Source organism: Zonotrichia albicollis, chromosome 1 (genome assembly GCF_047830755.1).
Source record: "Zonotrichia albicollis isolate bZonAlb1 chromosome 1, bZonAlb1.hap1, whole genome shotgun sequence".
Lineage (NCBI taxonomy): Eukaryota > Metazoa > Chordata > Aves > Passeriformes > Passerellidae > Zonotrichia > Zonotrichia albicollis.
Window position 1 is genome coordinate 93,396,338 of NC_133819.1, and position 18,060 is coordinate 93,414,397.

Genomic DNA, 18,060 nt, shown 5'->3' on the forward strand with positions numbered 1-18,060 from the left:
TTAATTATTATTTATTTTCAGGACTTGAATGTGGGTTTTTTCACTGAAAAGAGTTGATCTGCTTTTCATGTCATATCAACAAAAGAAAAAATTTTTACAAAGACACTTTTCAGCACAGATCTTCATACATTTGTATTTTGTTCTCAGGTGAGACAATTAAGCGCACATGATTACCAGTACTGTGCATTCATGTCCTTCAACAAATTTCAGTTACTATCTAAACCTCAGACCTTCCCAAGGCTTTAGTACTGATTTTGATGCCAGTTAAAATATTTGTACTGTATTAACTGTAGTATTATAGGTGTCATATGAAGGCTTGCAGTTTAACTTTAGAGTTTCACCTGGGAAAAGTGATAATAATTTATATTCAGCTGGTAGAACTTACACATAATGTTTGTTCTACACTATCATCATTATATCTGAACAGTCTATTTAAAATATTTTTTAAAGCAACTTTTGATTTTAATATTAGAAACTACCAAACATAAGATGTTTTATTAATTGGCATAGAAATTAAAAACTAGGCTTTCACTTAACACTAAGATCCACCAGGTAACAAGTCAAAGTATTGGTACAGAATATAATCTTAAGAAATGCTAAGCAAAGTACCAAATTTTTTAAATAATCAAAGTAAAATACTCACCTGCTGCTGTTTATGATGTAAGTAAGCAAATTTCCATAGGGGAATATCTTTGGCTACTGATAGAATGATATTTACTGCTTTGTTTACAGCACTCTGAAAAAAATGAAACATTCATCTTGAGCTCACAGAGATATTATGTGGGTGGGGGATGATCATCCAAACAATACCAAGGCTGAAAAATTGTACCTCTGTCTTTAAAGGAAATACTCTAAGAAGCATGACATAGGATCATCCAAAAAACACATTTTATAAGGGGAAAGAGTACTCCATAAAGTTTTATTAGAGTCCTTCCAAGTTTATGTGGTTTTCAAGCAAAAGAGACCTTTATGAACAGTAATCATCAATCATTGGGCATTATAATTTAGTTCAAGTACTATTTCCCTTTAAACTGCTTATAAACATTGCTATGTGTTTTAATAATGGTTTTCATGTTCACACCAGAATGCTTGCTTGAATACATTTGTCTGAATTTGTGATGGTATAGTCTGTAATCTATATAGGCAGCTACAGAAATTATCAGATTACTTCCTCTATGCGTGGTATTTTAAAATCACACTTTGTGGCCTAATTTCTTACTGACAACACCATTAAGGCTGCACATGAAACTTGAGAAATAACTCAGCCACTGATCTTGACAGTCACTATGTTAAATAAAAAGTCCAGAAATCAACACCATGAACAACTAATACTCTGAATAATTTCAGACATCATAGGATATTGCACATATGTGTGTAAAAGTTTTGCTAAACTAGTGTAAGTTTAAAAGAGTGTTTACATTTTTTCAGTTTAGGGATTTAGGCTGGTAATATTTTTCTTTACATTTCACTACTGCTGAATTTATGAATGATACTTTAAACTGACTTTAAATTCTGAAAGAGTTAAAAGAGACTAGAAAGTCAGGCTGTACTGATGGCATTAATTTTTACTTTTTCACTCATTTTGAAATGTTTGCCTCTAAGTAGAGATTTGTGAATTACTCACTTACTGAGCTTTGATAGAAACAGTTCCTTCTAATAGCCTGTATAACAAACCTGATCTGTGGTTCCATGCCCTTAGTACCCACTGTCATCATGAACTCAAGTGGCTTTTTACCTTTCCTTCTCCTTCCTTTTAGTTCTTATACCTGCACATATAAACCTACACTCTTAAAACTTGCACATACTGCTTTAAAACAATGCATTTATAAATGTTTTCTTGTAGATGACTGAGATGTCAAATTATTTTGTTACCTGAATATCTTCAAGACTTGGTCTCAAGACAATATTTGGAATAGCCAGATGAATTTCAGTTCTGAGCAAAGGAACCCTGTGTGCCTCTGCAAACTTAGTTGTCTGATACCTGGAGTCAATAACATGCAGTCGATGTCTTAAGGACTCCAAAGAAATCTTTGTGCCTAAATAAATGTAATATTTAAGTGAGAAATTTTTTTTACTACAATAAGCTTGGGGAAAAAAAATATTAAAGTTTTATTTTAAAAATTCAACATATCTGAAAAAACCAGACTCACATCTGATCAAAGAGTCAGTATTCTTCTGACAAAGCTGTCCCATCAGGTTATAGTAGCTACAGGACACACATTCCTGGCAGCGTGTTTTCTGTTTCATGTCAAGATGTGTACAGGCAAAGGAATCCTGAACAGTGAAAGGGAAATTTTTGGGTAAATAACCAGATTATCCAGCATATAAATGAAATATCAAATATCTGACTAGGCTGCTTTTCATTTTACACTGTAGAGGTCTTACCTCTAGAGTTGTTCCAGCATCTGCTTTCAGACTGTGCTTGAGAATATCTATAAGCTCGTACGCAGAGCATTCCACTTGTTGGCTCTGCCTACAAAACAACCTTACAGTCACCCATAGGGAATCAAACATAAAGAATACCCTTTGTTATTTCCCAGGCACACACCCCTTGTCCCACTGCACTTGTGTGCAGGGAAATGCCCTTTCAATGCTTTTTTCTGTTTGCTCCTATTCCTTGGGCATGTAGAAAGTTTAAAACTTACTAACTAACATCAAACCCATTTGTCAGATCCTATTATATCTGATTCAACTGGACTCCATAATAATTTCATTTAAAAAAAGTTTTTTCCAGCTATAGCTAATAAAACAGGTTTATCATGATGAGACAGTAAGATAATCTGAAATCAGAATGATTAAAATAAAAACAAAAGAAGCATTAAGAAACATGTGGATGAGAATTCAGGTCCTATCCAACTTCATTTTTCTTGCTATTTATTAGAATGCTATGAGAAAAAATGTAAGAAAGGCTAAATGAATACTAAATGCCAATACTATGCTATTTCACAACTGTTGTGCTCAAGAGACTTTGGAGTTTTTCCCCTGCATACTAAGACTATCACTTTTCTCTACACTAGTACTCTGTTACAATAACATTTTAAAAGTAAAACCTCTATGCATACAAAAGTAGTAAGTAAATAAACCCTCCCAAAAATGGCCTTCAAGCCTGTGCAATTAAGAAACCTACTGAGACAGTTTGGGAGCAGTAGAGGCAGCAAGCTTTTCTATCTGTTCCAAGAAAGAAGTCACATCTGCAGGTTCATCTTCTGGCAAAACTATCAGAGCAGTGTTTGACATGTCCTTCAGAATTCTTTCAATTCTGCATTCCAGGGTATCAGATGCTGCTTTGACTACATAGTCCAACTCCCTCAGGGTACTGTAAACATTCTGAATAACTAAACAATGATAAAAAAATGAAAACAAATCAATGCAGAACACAGACCTCCTAAGTCTCATCTCCCCGTCCTCCCATCCACTCCTGCCTTCCCCCAGGTTTTACAATAAAATGAGGATGTAATGGCAATGAAATATGAAATGAAGGCCTGAAACATGATGGACTTGCTGTATATTTTCCTCTTTATATTAAAACATCTCATAATAAGCAGAACAATATTCTTTAAAATATCACTTATTTTTGGTAATAACATTGTAATGAAAAGGATCAACAAAACAGAACAGAAAACACAAAGGATGCCAGTGCCCAAAAATTATTTTGTTCCTCCCACATATATGCATAGCAGACTTCACCATTGCAATTAACTTATAAATGAAATTACTAAAATTCCCCCAGCCAAGACTTAGATTTCTTCTTCCATCTGTATGACCTAATTTACTTTGGAAACAGATAAACTTATTGCTTTAACAAATGTGTTTATTAAACTAAAGATAAAATTAACTGCTTCTGCTGTTTCTGAATAGACTGGAAAAATTCTTCCCCTTTCATACTTCCATTGCAAAATAGAAAGAAATACAGCACCTTATGTCCTTTGTCACTATTATTACCATAACATTTTATATATATAAATATATATATATGTAAACTTCTACTATATGTAGATAGAAATCACTAAAAATCTAAGGCACAGCAGTGTGACAGGACTGTCCAAGTGCTGATGTTTTAAGTGGGAAATGTCATTTCTTGCTGCAAGGAAGTTAATGATGGAACTTGACTTTTTTTATAGTCTAAAATGGAAAAGCAGTCAAACGAATTCCTTGGATTCTTTGTTTTTTTAAATATATAAATTTAGTAGCCCTAAATCTATTTTTCTGCTGTTTCTCCTCAGTTTTAGTCTAGAAGGCAACTATGGACTCCTATATTTCTAGATGGAGTTCTCTTAGATGGAAAAAAGACACATAAGACATTAAGTTTGAGTTCAGCACATCACTGGCAGGTAAAGAGCTGTTTTGTGTACACCAAACCAGGGGCTAATTTGTAGGTGTCCAACACACATTTTGGGCATATCAGACATTGCCCATTTTTAAAAAGACACGGTGCATACACTCTAGAAAAGAATTCCCTTCTAGGTGTCACTGCATTTCAGCTGCAGCAGCAGCAGGAAAAGCCCAGATTAAAACAGCCCTGTGTTACATCTAAATTGTTCAACAGGGACAGTTTCCACCAGAACCAGTGGTGATACAAATAACCATTACAACCTGAATTATACCTATTTAGATACTCAAAGCGGTTCAGAGATTACCTAAATGAATGAATAAATAAATAAATACTATTGTAAGGACCTTCCTTATCATGTGTTACTAAAAATGCAAAACATTAAAACACAAAAATTCATTTTAGAGCTATAAAACAAATATAAAGAAACCCTTGCCATTTGGTTCTTGTTCTCTGGTCAGGCAAAGGCCAAGTAAAGCTGAAAGGTCACCAGCCCTGCCTTAAGCATTGGTCAGAGCCCTGTGCACCAGTGCCACATGGCAAAGTCATAAATAAACAGTTGCACAAACCTGTGCCACATTGCACTTTCAGATTTATATTGCTCCTGCTTATATTGCTGCTATTCCTTTTGAAGAAGGGAAAGCCTAACATCAATCAACCTCAACTGAAAAGCTAATTTACAAGCATGAGTTACTGTTTTCTCATGAAACTGCAACATGAAAGTCTTGGTGATGGTTTTATATATGCCCATTTCAATGACATTTTACAACAGTTAATCAATTTTATGCTGTATTTGATAGGGTTAAGGTTGTGTCTTACTGGTTGTGTGGAAAATCTCAATGCCTAATAAAAGTTTTCTTGGAAAAAAAATAGTATTTGGGAAAAAATCTCCAACCTTGACTTCAGACATGCCACTTTTAGAATGTTCAGCATAAATTCTGAAGAGGGTTTTTATAGAAAAGATATTATTAAAATATTCATATTCATTATCTTGTCTCACACTCTTGTAACAGTTGGGCTAAAATTATCCACCTAAAGTGAAAAGATCAGTCCACAAACACATTTTTCACAGAGAAGCAAAAATAAATGCAGGCACCTCACAGTGTGAATGGCTCACCACTTCTCCTATTACCTACATTTATTGATGTTCAAAGAAGTCCAGGACAGCTGCATCAGGCCTGGGGTAAAGGCATCCTCAATTTGCCCTATCCATGGCTTCATCAGTGGCTTCAGCACAACAGGGATCCTATTCAGGTGTTCCTTGTAAATGATCAACAGGTTCTGGAGTCTGAAAGACGTGATCACGCTCACAATGTGCTTAATTCAGATGTTTGGAACACAGAATTTTGAACACATTTTCTGTTAATAAGGTTTGCAAATTCTGATCCCATCTTAAAAATAAGAACACTTCCCAGCTCTTCCTAACTCCAACCAGGCCTCTTTGTCCTTACCAAAAGCAGAACCAGACTGAAGAAATAAGTACCTCCAGCAAAGTGACTGTGATTAACTGACAGATTTTTTCTCCCAAGAAAAATTATTTACAATTTAAAAAAAAAATTGAAACAGAAAATTGAAAACATGGCTTTTTTGTTTACATTTTTCCATCTCACAAGACATGGCAAGAAATTACATTGTTTATAAGAAAATCTACATACAAACAACTTAGAATCACAGATTCCAAAGAAAATTAGTCCAAATTCTAAAACAAGGCTTATCAATGCAGTTCCATGAAAATGAAGCTACACAAAGAAACTGCATAAACAAGAATTAGATGCAAATATAATTCAAAGGTCAGATGTACAATGGGTTTCTTACAAGAACTGCTGCAAACACAGAAATAGCTGTGCTTTGGACCAGATTAAAATCATGACTTTAGACATCATTGTTACTACCATATACTGAGATTATACCCAGAATTGGTTTTTAAATGTTGTAAGTCAAAAATCTACACCCCTAAATATTTCTTCTTTGCTTGGGTAGTCAGTATGAAAGTTTTTTAGAGTAGAAGATAAGTTTGGCTTTCTTTTTTTAATGCTAAAATTTTCTGTACTTTTATTCCTGTTGGATGGAAAAATTTGGGGCTGCTGCTTTTTGGAGATCTGTAGCATGCAGAGTTTGTCTTGCACATTAAAAATTTATGGTTAGTTGTCTTTAAACACTCCACAGAAAATCAATGAAAAATGATGCATTGTAAGACTGAAAATTTCAACAACAGAAAAAGTGAGGAAGGGTTGAAGTACTTATGAAACTCTTTAAATTTCATCCCTTCTTGTCCAATTCTAATTAAGAAATGAAGAACAGTCCTCACAAGACATTGCTTTTTTAAGACTGAATATCCCTGTTTAGAGAGTTCTAGAATTAACAGCCAGCATGCCTGTGAATGAAAGAACTTTTGCAGCAGAGATTTGAACTGTTACAAGAAACAGAAAGAAACTATTTTAAATCAACAAAAGTGAATTTAGATGTTCAACATGAGAGACAAAGTTATAATTTAGGCAACATATTCCCTTTTCAAATGTTAGGGTTGTGCAGCAATCAAGTGGTTAATTCCAGCTTATTTTTCTAACAGGAAAAACTTCTGATGCTAAATGTAATATTTTGGAGTGGAATTGCTATATTAGAGAGCACAGATGCACTCTAACAATAATAATAGCAGTACCTAGGAGCTCCACTTAGAGAGCAGCTGTTGAAGTAACAAAACAAAAACATGTAGGCGTTTCCAAGTAATGAGACATGTCTCTATATAGGAACAACTGCATGTTAATTTAGAAATACAGGGGAAGGCAATTAAATTTCAATTAAACTCCATCAAAGATAAAAATTATAATAAATCAAAAGCAATATATGCAACAGATTCAAAAGCAGGGATTTCCATTTGCAGATGAGAAACAAATCCAAAAAGTGTTCACTCACTCCCTTTGATGTCTTTTAATCTGTTCTTCATCTGCACACAAGCCAAGGACAACATCTGGGACTTCAAAATGCATTTTTCTCAGGTATTTTGTCTCATAAAGTACTTCCAGGACCATTGGGTCTAAGTTTACAAATAACTCCTTCATGTCACAGTGAAAAAAAGAAATAGAAAATAAGACACCAGTTTGGTACTTACATGTAGTGTGATGTAACTGGATCACACAAAGACATGTAAATGACTGGAGAGGATTTTTAAAATATTTATTTCTTCTTCAGCCTCCTCTAGAAATATATGGATTTCCCAAAGTATTGATCAATTGATATTTTACACTGATTTCAATTTTTTGTGACTCTTTCACTGTGCCCTAACCTCTTGGCTCCCAGGACTTCCCAAGTTTAATTCTGGTTCTGCAGCTACATTCTCTGGAAGTTAATTTGCCTTTTCATCTCAGCTTCTCCATCAGTAACTGGGGAGAAATATTGGGAAGCCTAATCTCTACACTTTTGAGGGCACTAAAATTGCTTTTAAGATGTTTTTAACATGCTGCATAAATTTGAAAACTATGTTCTAGTGGTCCATTATGGAATCATTAGTACAAAAAATGTCACATTTTAACCATAATTTCTCTGCACTACAGCAGGGAAAAAAAATCTATGAAGTAAGAATGGTAAAATTTTCTGCCTCGGCAATAAATTTGGAAAGCAAATTAATGAATTCTTGCAGTATATTCAACACAGTGATATTGATCACTGCAGAAAAGACCATGACCCAACAAAAAATTCCTTCCTTGACTAAAATTTTGGTTAACATAGAAAATGAAAAGGAAGCAACAGCTAAAGAACGTAGATAAGTCAGTAGTAGATACGTAGATACTTGCTGAGTACTGCCTTTTTTATACCCTGAACAAGACAGAAGCCTTATGAAAAAGAAACATTATGAAACGAATCATAAATATACACAAAAAGGAAAAAATATTTCAACTCGAGTAGCTCATTTTTTAGCCCTATTTGGTTTAAGGTTACTTCAATGCTTTCTTGTCTATCCATGATATGATTAAGTAGCACATGTAATACTAAATCATGTAACAAGAATAGATCATATTTACCTTGGTTTCTGGGTGCCTGACAAGTAAGGAAGCACACAGAGCATTCCTAGCCTGGTCAGCAAACCTGTACCAGGCCCTATGATAAATAATCTCAAATTCCAGAAGAACTGCAGCCATTTTATTGTAGTTCTTGATAACTTTTTTCATTTCCACTGTCTGCAATTTAGGGGGGAAAAAAAGAAAAAGCACCACTTAATTCAATGAGTATAACATAGTAGAAAGGCCCTCCACAAGGTTTTTCCTCTCCACCACAGGAAAGAAAAGAAATAGAAATCTCTAAGTTCTGCTGTTTTAGAGACAAGATAAGACACAGAAACATAGGAATATATTTAGAAATTCAATTATTATTGAATTGCTCTAAGCAACATAACTCTTTTCCTGATTTTTCCTCCCAATCCTGTTCATAGAACAAAGTCTATAATGTGACATATACAAGGCACTAATGGCCCACTGAGAAAGGTATGCAAATGGTTCCACTGTTGGATGAACTTGGATACAAGCTGCTAGAATAGTGAGTGTAGAAGTATATACGTAAATTTGCTTTCTGTTAATAACATCCTTGAAAGATTAGGATAAATCCTCCTCTGGTAATTTCCAACCTTCAAAAGTGTGGTTTTCTTTTTAAGGAACATCATTGGATGGTAAATTTTTCTGAATAACTGCTGGGCCCACATAATCTTCCCTGTTACCTAAAACACAGAAGATATTAGGTTAGATTTTCATTAACTTGAAACACTCAAGAAATAAAGTAATTTTTCTCTCTCATTTACTTCATTCTTACTGGTGGTATATTACGTGGTATAGGTGGATTTTCCTTTTCCTTCTGATAGAGTTTTTGAATAAACTCTAAGTCTTGGCTGTACTGTTGAAGAACAATGGTATATTTCTCATTTAGATCAATATTATTTTCTCCTATTATTTCAAGCTTCATCAGAAATCCCAGCATCTGTTCAGTCTAAAAAGGAAGATGGAACATTTACTTCAGAAGACAACAGTTCACAAAGTCATTGTCCATAAAGTATTTTATTAATTTAGAATATGCTATGTAAATTTGTAAGTCATTTTCTAAGAAATACAGAAAAATCCATCCAGACAAGTTTGTGAATTTTACTTCCATATTTTGTCCCACACAGGACATACTTACCACTGTAGAAACCAAGAAACTCTTATCACTACAGTTTGGGGTTTTTCTGACTCTAAAATCCTCTCTCCTTTTTTTAGCAAACACTTCTGGTAGAACACCTACACCTTTACTCACACTTCATTAACATCTCATATATCATCATTGAGATATGAGCCATTGAACAATACTGATATTAAGGAAACAAATGGCAGGCATTATTTAATTACTCCTGCCAGTGAAACAGGAATAAACTAGAAATGCAACAGGAAATACCAGGAGGAAGAAAGAAAACAAACTTCAAAATATGGAGCTATAAAATTGGTATGGAAACATGGAAACATGGAACGTACACTTGGCACCAAGTAAGAGTGAACATCCCTTTACAGCACTTCTGTAAGCAACTTCTAGAACATTTGTAATAGGTTTGATGTTCTCCAACATCACCTCAGGCAGCCACCAGCACAGTACAGAACACTGGCAGTACAGAAGGAGTTCAGTAGCAGCTACAGGCACTTGGTCCTTCCAAGCACCAAAAGCAGGGGTTTGCATTTGGTACCTTACTTACAGTTAAGGTCTTCTTAAACCAGGAATCCACAAATTCCTGTATAGATTCATACAATGCTGCAATTTTGTTCTTAAATTCAAGGTAATCTTTTTCAAACTAGAATAAAAGCAAAGAAAAAAATTATCTATAATGCTGCTTTCATTTTATAAAAACAAAATCCTTTCTGTGAAGCTTTTCAGGAATCTGTTTTATCTACCCAGTGTGTGTGTTCAGCACTGCATTAAAAAGAATAGGAACAATACCAGCAGCAAAGGCATAATCACTCCCAGCAAAGCAAACCAAACATGAGCAGTGCTAGGTTAAATAATTAAAGCCTCATTTTCATGAACACAAAGAAGCACAGAGGAACACAGGCAGGCCAAGGAAAACTCAAAATTTCATCAGAGAGAGCAAAGCACACTCACCAGCTACCAGCAGCCCTGCCACAGGAGAGTGCTCAGCTCACTGTCCAGGTATGAAACCCACTGAAGGCGAGCAAACTGGCAGGCTCTCTAGAGCACCTTGCAGACTAATAGAGGTTTCAACCAAACTTGGCAGCTCCTACAAGTAATTTGGGTATTTATCTGCAACAATTTTTTTCTTAAGAGTCCAAAATACTGAAGGCCTAACAAAAAGAGTTCAATGTAAAGTTCTCCCAAAGAGAGAACTGCACAAGCTTGGGAAGACAGTACATAATAGCTATTGCTCCAAGCATTTAGGTGTAGAGAAGTCATGCCATTTTTTAACCCCTCCAAATTCCAGTGAACAGCAAATTCCCTCTTTCAGACAGGAGCCACACAGAAAGTATTAGAGAAACACATAGCAAGTATTAGAGAAAGACAAGCCATCAAAATCAGAAGAAAGCCAAAAGCACTCTCGAGGTTAATGTTTAAAGGGAACTTAACGACAGTGACAAGTTTTAGCTCAGGAAGGCAGGAGAGTAAGTAAACACTTCTAGAACTTCTATCGTGAGGCCACTAACTCTGCAAAACAAGCAGGCTATAGCTCAAGAAAAGCAGCTCATTTCCAGCATGTACACTATTAAAACATGCAACTGGAGCATTTGAAAAGCCAGTTTCGTTTTTATCATTCTGTGTGGCACTGGGTGTGATATCATTCCCTTCTCCCTCTAAAATGTGCAATTATGTGTCTGTACTAACTTTGCTATAACACTGCCATTACTATTATTTTTAATAATACTGAGAAACATTTATAATTAGACAAACTGTATTTGGTGTGTTAACATACCTAAATTAGTTCTCACTCTGCAGTTCAAAATATATGCATCTCAAAACAATCAGGCTTAGGAAAATTAGCTTGTGGAATTATGTATCACACAAAATCTAGTTTATAAGAAGTTAACAAAAGCATTTGAAGTAAAAAACAAATTTGCCCTAACACTTTCAAATTGTTTTTAAAGATATGAGAGTATTTGTATTATTGTTACTGCAAAATAATATATGCATTTGTATAATATTCAATACTCTTAGCATAACTCCAGTGAAAAGCACAGAATTAACAGAGTGATTGTCACACTGAATGTAAGTACTTCTTTTTTCCTATGGTCCAGAACATCATACTGTTTGGATTTTGCATTTGTAGCAATGCTCTGGTATTGAGCAGTGATCTTGTCAATGCCTTCTATTCTTATGCGCTGGAGCTCTAAAAGGCTTTCCATAGTATTGCTCATATCTGAAATCTTCTCCAAACGTTTACAGAAGGTCTCAAATTTTCCAAATATGTAGTTTTCACTAACAACAAAAAAAAAAAAAAGAGGGATTTCTATGAAAATCTCTTCGCAACAGATTTTTATTTAACCCACGTATATTTTACCAGAGCTGCTATCAAATTTCACACCCAAAAAAAATCATACTGTAATGATTACATATCAACAAAAAAAAATTTTAAGCTTACCTATATAAACCAAAAAATTGCTTAATCCTTACATGTCAATTAAAAGCCTTTACCACATTTCACAGGAGTAACTCTTTCAAATAACATATTTGCAGGAGAAGAAAATGTGAATGCATAATATCAAGAAATGCCCCATAGATTTAAGTGTCAATACATGTAAAACACTCCTTGGCACTGTGATAGAAAACTGAGCTCAAAGCTGACTGAATTCCCTGAGAGTATTTTCACCTATATTCATGATTCAAATTTTTTAGGATTTCATACAATGCATATATATTTGTACTCAATTAATAAATGCCTAAATTCCCCTGAAGTCTCATTGGACATATTCTGAATAAACAAGTGACTGGCAAAAACCTGGTTTATTCCTGAATAAAAACAAAAAGCCCACTCTGCAAAATCATCTTCTGATTATAAAAAGTACTTAATTTTAATTGAATATTTAGCTTTTCTTTTAGCCAGCAGATATTATATCTCATTTATAAATTGTACTCATCATTATGATTCAATGTTGGAGTGAGTTATTTACCTGACATCAAACTGCCTGTCACTTGGATATTCCTTTAGCTCTTCCCTAATTTTCTGAAAGGATGCTTGGTACTTTTCTTTGAGGAAAATGCATTGCTGTATCCTCTTTAGCAATTCTTGCCTGAGGAAGAAAATACAGATGACAGAGAATCATCCGAAGGTCTTCAAAACAGTATAAATAAAAATAAAATATTTTAGTCAAATGCGCAACTTTGCAAAATAAGAACACAAAATTATACACTACATGAAAAACACTCAAAATATGATGGGTTTGAGTCAAAAGGTTTTGACTTGGACCTGTTATCTATATTAGATATTTTTTATTTTTATCTTGGGTTTTGTTGCCATCAAGCCAAGACTTGCATGGCATAGTCCACAAAGAATATATACCAGATTAATGCTGGCTACCAAATGCTTGCAGTTTGCAAATTCCTCATCTTGTGCAGTTGCACACACCTCATCTGAGTATTGTTGATTGGTTTTCCTTTGTTTGTTTCTTTGGGTTTTTTTTTCTAAGTAGACAAGACTGAAGAAGTATTTTTCCACACTAAAATAAGGATGAGGAGAGTCCTGTTTCTTTAAAAAGAGACACCAGGAAGAGCTTAGTTCCTAAGGGCACAGATAGTTACATCTCACACACAATTGTTCATTAACCCTGAGGTGCCACATCAGATACACAGATGAGGCATGGAAACCAGCCATAAGCCATTTGCCCAGAGCTGTTCCTCCACTTTCACTTTGTCTTTCATCTTCCAAAAGATTACTGGGGATTTAAATTATAGTCAAATTTATAGGCTGAAACCATTAACTGGGACAAACTTTTGCAGGGATAGCAGATTAAATAAATGAGAAAAATGTCTCTAAAATAAATTCAGCTAGAATAAACAAAAAAAAAGTATTCTACTTTTACTTATATTAATTCTTTAGAATAAACATAACCAGTACTAAATTGACTACAGATAATTTCTGAAAAAATTCCCTTTATCTTCACTAAAATACATGAGGAATCAAAATTGTTAGATTTACTTTTATGTCTCCTAGCCTGTTACCTCAGTGTCACTTTGACTTGGCTGGAATTTAAGCAGCGACATCCTGACTATCTGCTTTGATGAAGCTTGTAGCACCTTTTCCTTTTCAAGTCAATACCCTTAATCTTACTCCAGTTAGACCACTCCAAAAGACTATTCCAATTATCAATTTCCTAGTTGACAAATTCAGATGTCATGTTCATCTCAACTCCTCTAGGTGATTTCCCCCTCCTTTTTTTGCATGAAAATAATTGATCTGTTCTTACAGTATGTGTTCTTCCTATGTTACCTGTACTTGTCATACTTCAGCTACACTTGTTCTGCCAGTGACATCAGCATTCACCACCCAATGAATAAGTTTCATACAAACACCTCTGTGCTTCCATTTATGCTGAGTGTGGCACTTGGACAAGTAGTTGTAGTTGTAGGGCAGCTACATCCCTTCCCTGAAATGTCCCACACTACAACTGAGTTGTGATTTTGGTCCTGCCTCATATTTTTCCCTTCCTCAAACTGAATTTCATGTCCAGTAACAGCAAAATATAAATCCTGGATGGAACTTTGCAAGTCTGTCCTTGGAGCTTTTTTATGAAGTATTTCAGCTCCCAATTCCAATTTCTTAACGTGTTTTGGTCCAAAAAAATCTATGTGGACAATATATCGAGTGTTGCATACTAGCATATATTGCACATTTTCCAAGAACAGGTTTTTTCAAAACACATTGTAAATTAGTTTTTGCAGAGTATTTAATTTTACACAGAATTAGTAGTTGCCAGCTTAAAATTAACATAGGAATCAGTGACTAGTAGGAGGACAAAGGGCTACTTAAATTTACCCATTAATAATCTTGATGATTAATCTGTAATTTTACTTCTAATGTCAACAACAGAAGATGCAATTATTAAAAGTCTATCACCTGTCCAGGTCCCAGATTTTTGAAACCCCTTCACATAGATAGGTCTTGCATGTGTTAATCATTTGATTGGTGATTTTAAGAAACAGGGATGTCATATGCTCTGACGTGTTATAGTACGGCGATGTACAGTAGATCATAAAGACGGTGTTCATTAAACTGGGAATGTGTTCCATCACTTTTACCTATAACAGCAAAACAAACGGGAAAGACAGCAATCAGAAAGAAATCAGAGAAAAAAACCCAGAGTTTCCTGGAATTTCACACAATGACAGCTCTGGGAATATGTTTATCAGTGGATAAACATCTTTTTGTGGTTTTGCCATTACGAAATGGACCATCCAATTCACTATCACACCTTGACCAAGTCAAAAAGCATGGGAAAAGGGCAATGAATAAGTGCATAGGTCTTTTACAGATTGGGATTTTCCACAGGAAAACCAAAGGCTCTATTCTGCTTGGCTGTAGCCTCCAGTATAAAATGGTGCTGCAATCTGCTATGCAGAGGAATATACTACCTCAGGAAAAGAGGTCATACACTGCTGGAAAAGAGCTGAATTTCTGGATGAAGTAAAACAAGAAAGTTGGTCTTTGCTCATTTTGTCTAGATTTGTACAGAAGAGAAATCCAGAAGGGGGAAGCTAGGCAAAAATAATCTCACTTTCACTGGACACTGAACTATAGAGTTTTATATCCCAAAGAAATATTTCAGAGAAATGCATGCAAGCCAGATACACTGAGAACCCAGAACAAGAGACTGGTCTAAAAAAGAATTTTAAAAGTATGGTAAAGGTATCTAAAAGTCAAATCCAATATGGCAGAAAAGTGAATATTTGCAGAAGAAGTGCAGCATAAAATACCAGAATGGATTCAAAAGAAATCAAGCTTTGAAAGTATTATTTAGAAAATTGCTACCAGTTGGATTATGTGTAAATGTTCTGAACTATGCAAGCTTAGACATTTTTGTCTGATGTCTGTATCATATTCTTACTTTAAAAAATGAACTCTGAGACCCATATAGTCATGAAAATAAATTTTATTGACAGTGCAACCTCCAAGAGAAAGAGCTTTAACCTGTAAAATAAGTGGAAGCTGACCAATTTCAGTTCAACCCAAGATTTAAGATCATTTTATGACTTTTGCAATAAAAAATCACAAGTAATTCCTAACTAAAGCATGCAGACAGAAGAGCTGCCATATGTGAGACCCAAGCTCACAAAGGCAATTCAGCTCGTTACTGGGTTAAGAAAAACACAAGCTGATGCTTAGTTTTTTCATATCCTTCAATTATCTTCCAGAATGATAACTCCTTAAAAAAAAAGCACTATTATTATTATCTGGTTAACTTAAAATCAGTAGGCTCAATTAACTAATGCCTAAGGAGTTAAACTCTCCACTAATAATTAAGTGAAAGAGTTAAATATTAAAAGGAAAATTAGCTTTTTTACGGCAACAAAAGCACCTTCCTTTCCTTTCTGAATTTCACATTAAATACCTTTACAGTACTTACAGGTGAAGCATGGGCAAGTGGACCAAAAAATTTATCCAACGTATATAAATATCTCACATTGTCCTTAGCTTCATTGGCAGCAATTGTTATACTACGATCCTGAATGGATGAGAAAAAAAGAAAAGAACAGAATTATTACTGTGAAAATTTTCTGATCAGGTTCTTTCTCTTTTACAGCACACAAGGCTATGATTAAATCTTGCAAACACTTTCCCACAGAAGTGCTTTCAAATATGCTATTTATTTTTCACAGTAGAAATAACTGCTTCTACATGCAAAAACAGGTAAGATCTTCCAAGGTCAGCTACATCTTGGATGTGGTTTATAGGAGGTCTGTACTTAAACCTCCAAAGCTTTTTCCTCCTCATGGATCCAACTTAGATTTTAGAATGATTTCTGCACAGGAACCATTTTACAGAACTCAGACAAGATCCCTGAAACATTACCAGGGTGCTTCCCAATGTTGTTTAATAAACACTTGTGAGGGACAATGAGTTCACAACTAATGCCTGTATATCCTTATGTTCATGTCATGTGGAACTATTCACTACTTAGAGGGCTAGTTCATAGGAAGAAAGAAAAGTAGTTCATCATCCTTGGCTTGTACTGGCTCTGTACATACACTTTCTTTTATCCAAATTCTATTCATCATAAAAGCCTGCAAATTTGGTAATCACAAAATCAAAAAATCTTCCTGCTCGATTCTTAAAACAGTAGAATACTTTCTTAAGCAATAGAAGACCTACATTCTGGGGGTGGGGGTGGGTGGGGGTCTCATTGACTGTATATGATCTACAGCTTATTTTCTGGCTTGCCCACAGTTGTGCCTGATAAGTTTACATTACAGGTATCAACTTATATGAAGCAGCAGTTGTGCCACCAGAAGTCTGCTCTCAAAAATTTTAAAAGCATCATGAAAGACTTTCAGACTTCTACAGTTGGCCTGCACAGGGTTCAGCTTGTTAGAGATAGAAAAATGCTGTACTGCTGCACTGCTTTACTTTTGCACAACCTTTCCACCTATAATGTTAATAAAAGCAGTATTACAAAAGCACTGACTTCTTTTCAAGTTACCTATTTAATTTCAGGATCATTGATGCTATATGCTCCAACAAATGGATAATAAACCACAGTGTAAAATCAACATAAACACTGAAAGTTATTTTTATTTTTAGCATTGTGTTCAGTTCTCTATCTATCACAAATACAGTACTGTAATAATTTAAAATTCTAATTAGAAAGAAGTAATTACCAGTTCCTTCCACTGTTGTAATGTCTTTGATCTTGCTGCCTGAAGAATACTTATAATTTTCTTTACTCTTGAACTCTTGATCTCATCTAAAAGGCTTTGAAGAAAGATATATACTTAATACTCTCTCTCTGGAATAAAAGTTTACACTTTAAAAAAACAAAATCCTCTTTTTTAAGACTCTGTGAGAAATAATGCAGGGATTTCACCTGTTAAATGATGACATTCTTGACTTCCAGTGTTCCAGCTCTGCAGATGGACCAACATCATCAGCTTCTCTTCTAATTTGTTCACTCTCAACTAAAACTTGTCGAATCTGTTTGGTCCAAATTGTGACCACTTCTTCAAGTTTCTCAGTGACCTCTCTGTTAGTGCCTTCAAAACCATGGAATTGGACAGTTTTATAAGCACCAAGAAATAAATACAGAAATTTAAACTCCAGAAGCTAAGTGTTCTTGCCAAACATAATCTGAGACCATGTAAACTCTGTATATTTGAATCACTGACCAACAGGAAAAGATTAAGACTGTAACAACAAGATGGACACAGATAATATTTGTGTCTACTTACTCTATTACTATTGCATTCCCTTTACAATGGAAACAGTTAGAAATACAGTGAGTTAATAAGAAATTGTAGAAAGCTAATGTTGAAAGAGAAATAATTACTCTTTTTCTTACAAAAACACATATGTAAATAAGTATATTTTTTATAAATACGGGTGGTTTTATTCACAGAGTCAGAAAACATTGGATAGGATTTTCCCAGCATCAAAGAAAGTGAATAGTACACACACTAGTACATGGATTCATTCAGCAATTACTTGGCCAGTAAACTAGGAGTGATTCAGACAACTGCTTGCATGATATATCAAGCAACTACCTAATTCTTTAAGATCTATG

At 34.6% G+C, this 18,060-nt stretch overlaps 1 protein-coding gene across 8 annotated transcripts in view; it reads right to left on the reverse strand.

Moving 5' to 3' along the window:
• The window catches only part of LOC102067773 (dynein axonemal heavy chain 5), a 156,684-nt gene that overhangs the window by 127,269 nt on the left and 11,355 nt on the right, over window positions 1–18,060 (reverse strand). For 7 of the 8 annotated variants that reach the window (XR_012581608.1, XM_074547041.1, XM_074547036.1 and 4 more), the window contains exons 10-26: window positions 17,368–17,533; window positions 17,162–17,255; window positions 15,910–16,008; window positions 14,403–14,584; window positions 12,460–12,579; window positions 11,566–11,767; window positions 10,029–10,133; window positions 9,131–9,304; window positions 8,949–9,038; window positions 8,350–8,505; window positions 7,244–7,383; window positions 5,467–5,618; window positions 3,128–3,335; window positions 2,386–2,473; window positions 2,151–2,274; window positions 1,873–2,036; window positions 644–736 (exon numbers count right to left, since the gene is read on the reverse strand). Coding sequence is in view for 7 of the 8 variants with exons in the window: in XM_074547041.1 (XP_074403142.1) it covers window positions 644–736; window positions 1,873–2,036; window positions 2,151–2,274; window positions 2,386–2,473; window positions 3,128–3,335; window positions 5,467–5,618; window positions 7,244–7,383; window positions 8,350–8,505; window positions 8,949–9,038; window positions 9,131–9,304; window positions 10,029–10,133; window positions 11,566–11,767; window positions 12,460–12,579; window positions 14,403–14,584; window positions 15,910–16,008; window positions 17,162–17,255; window positions 17,368–17,533 (2,357 nt within the window). In the remaining variant the exon portion in view is untranslated. The remainder of the gene's footprint in view (window positions 1–643; window positions 737–1,872; window positions 2,037–2,150; window positions 2,275–2,385; window positions 2,474–3,127; window positions 3,336–5,466; window positions 5,619–7,243; window positions 7,384–8,349; window positions 8,506–8,948; window positions 9,039–9,130; window positions 9,305–10,028; window positions 10,134–11,565; window positions 11,768–12,459; window positions 12,580–14,402; window positions 14,585–15,909; window positions 16,009–17,161; window positions 17,256–17,367; window positions 17,534–18,060) is intronic. The other variant, XM_014264275.3, reaches the window with a different exon arrangement.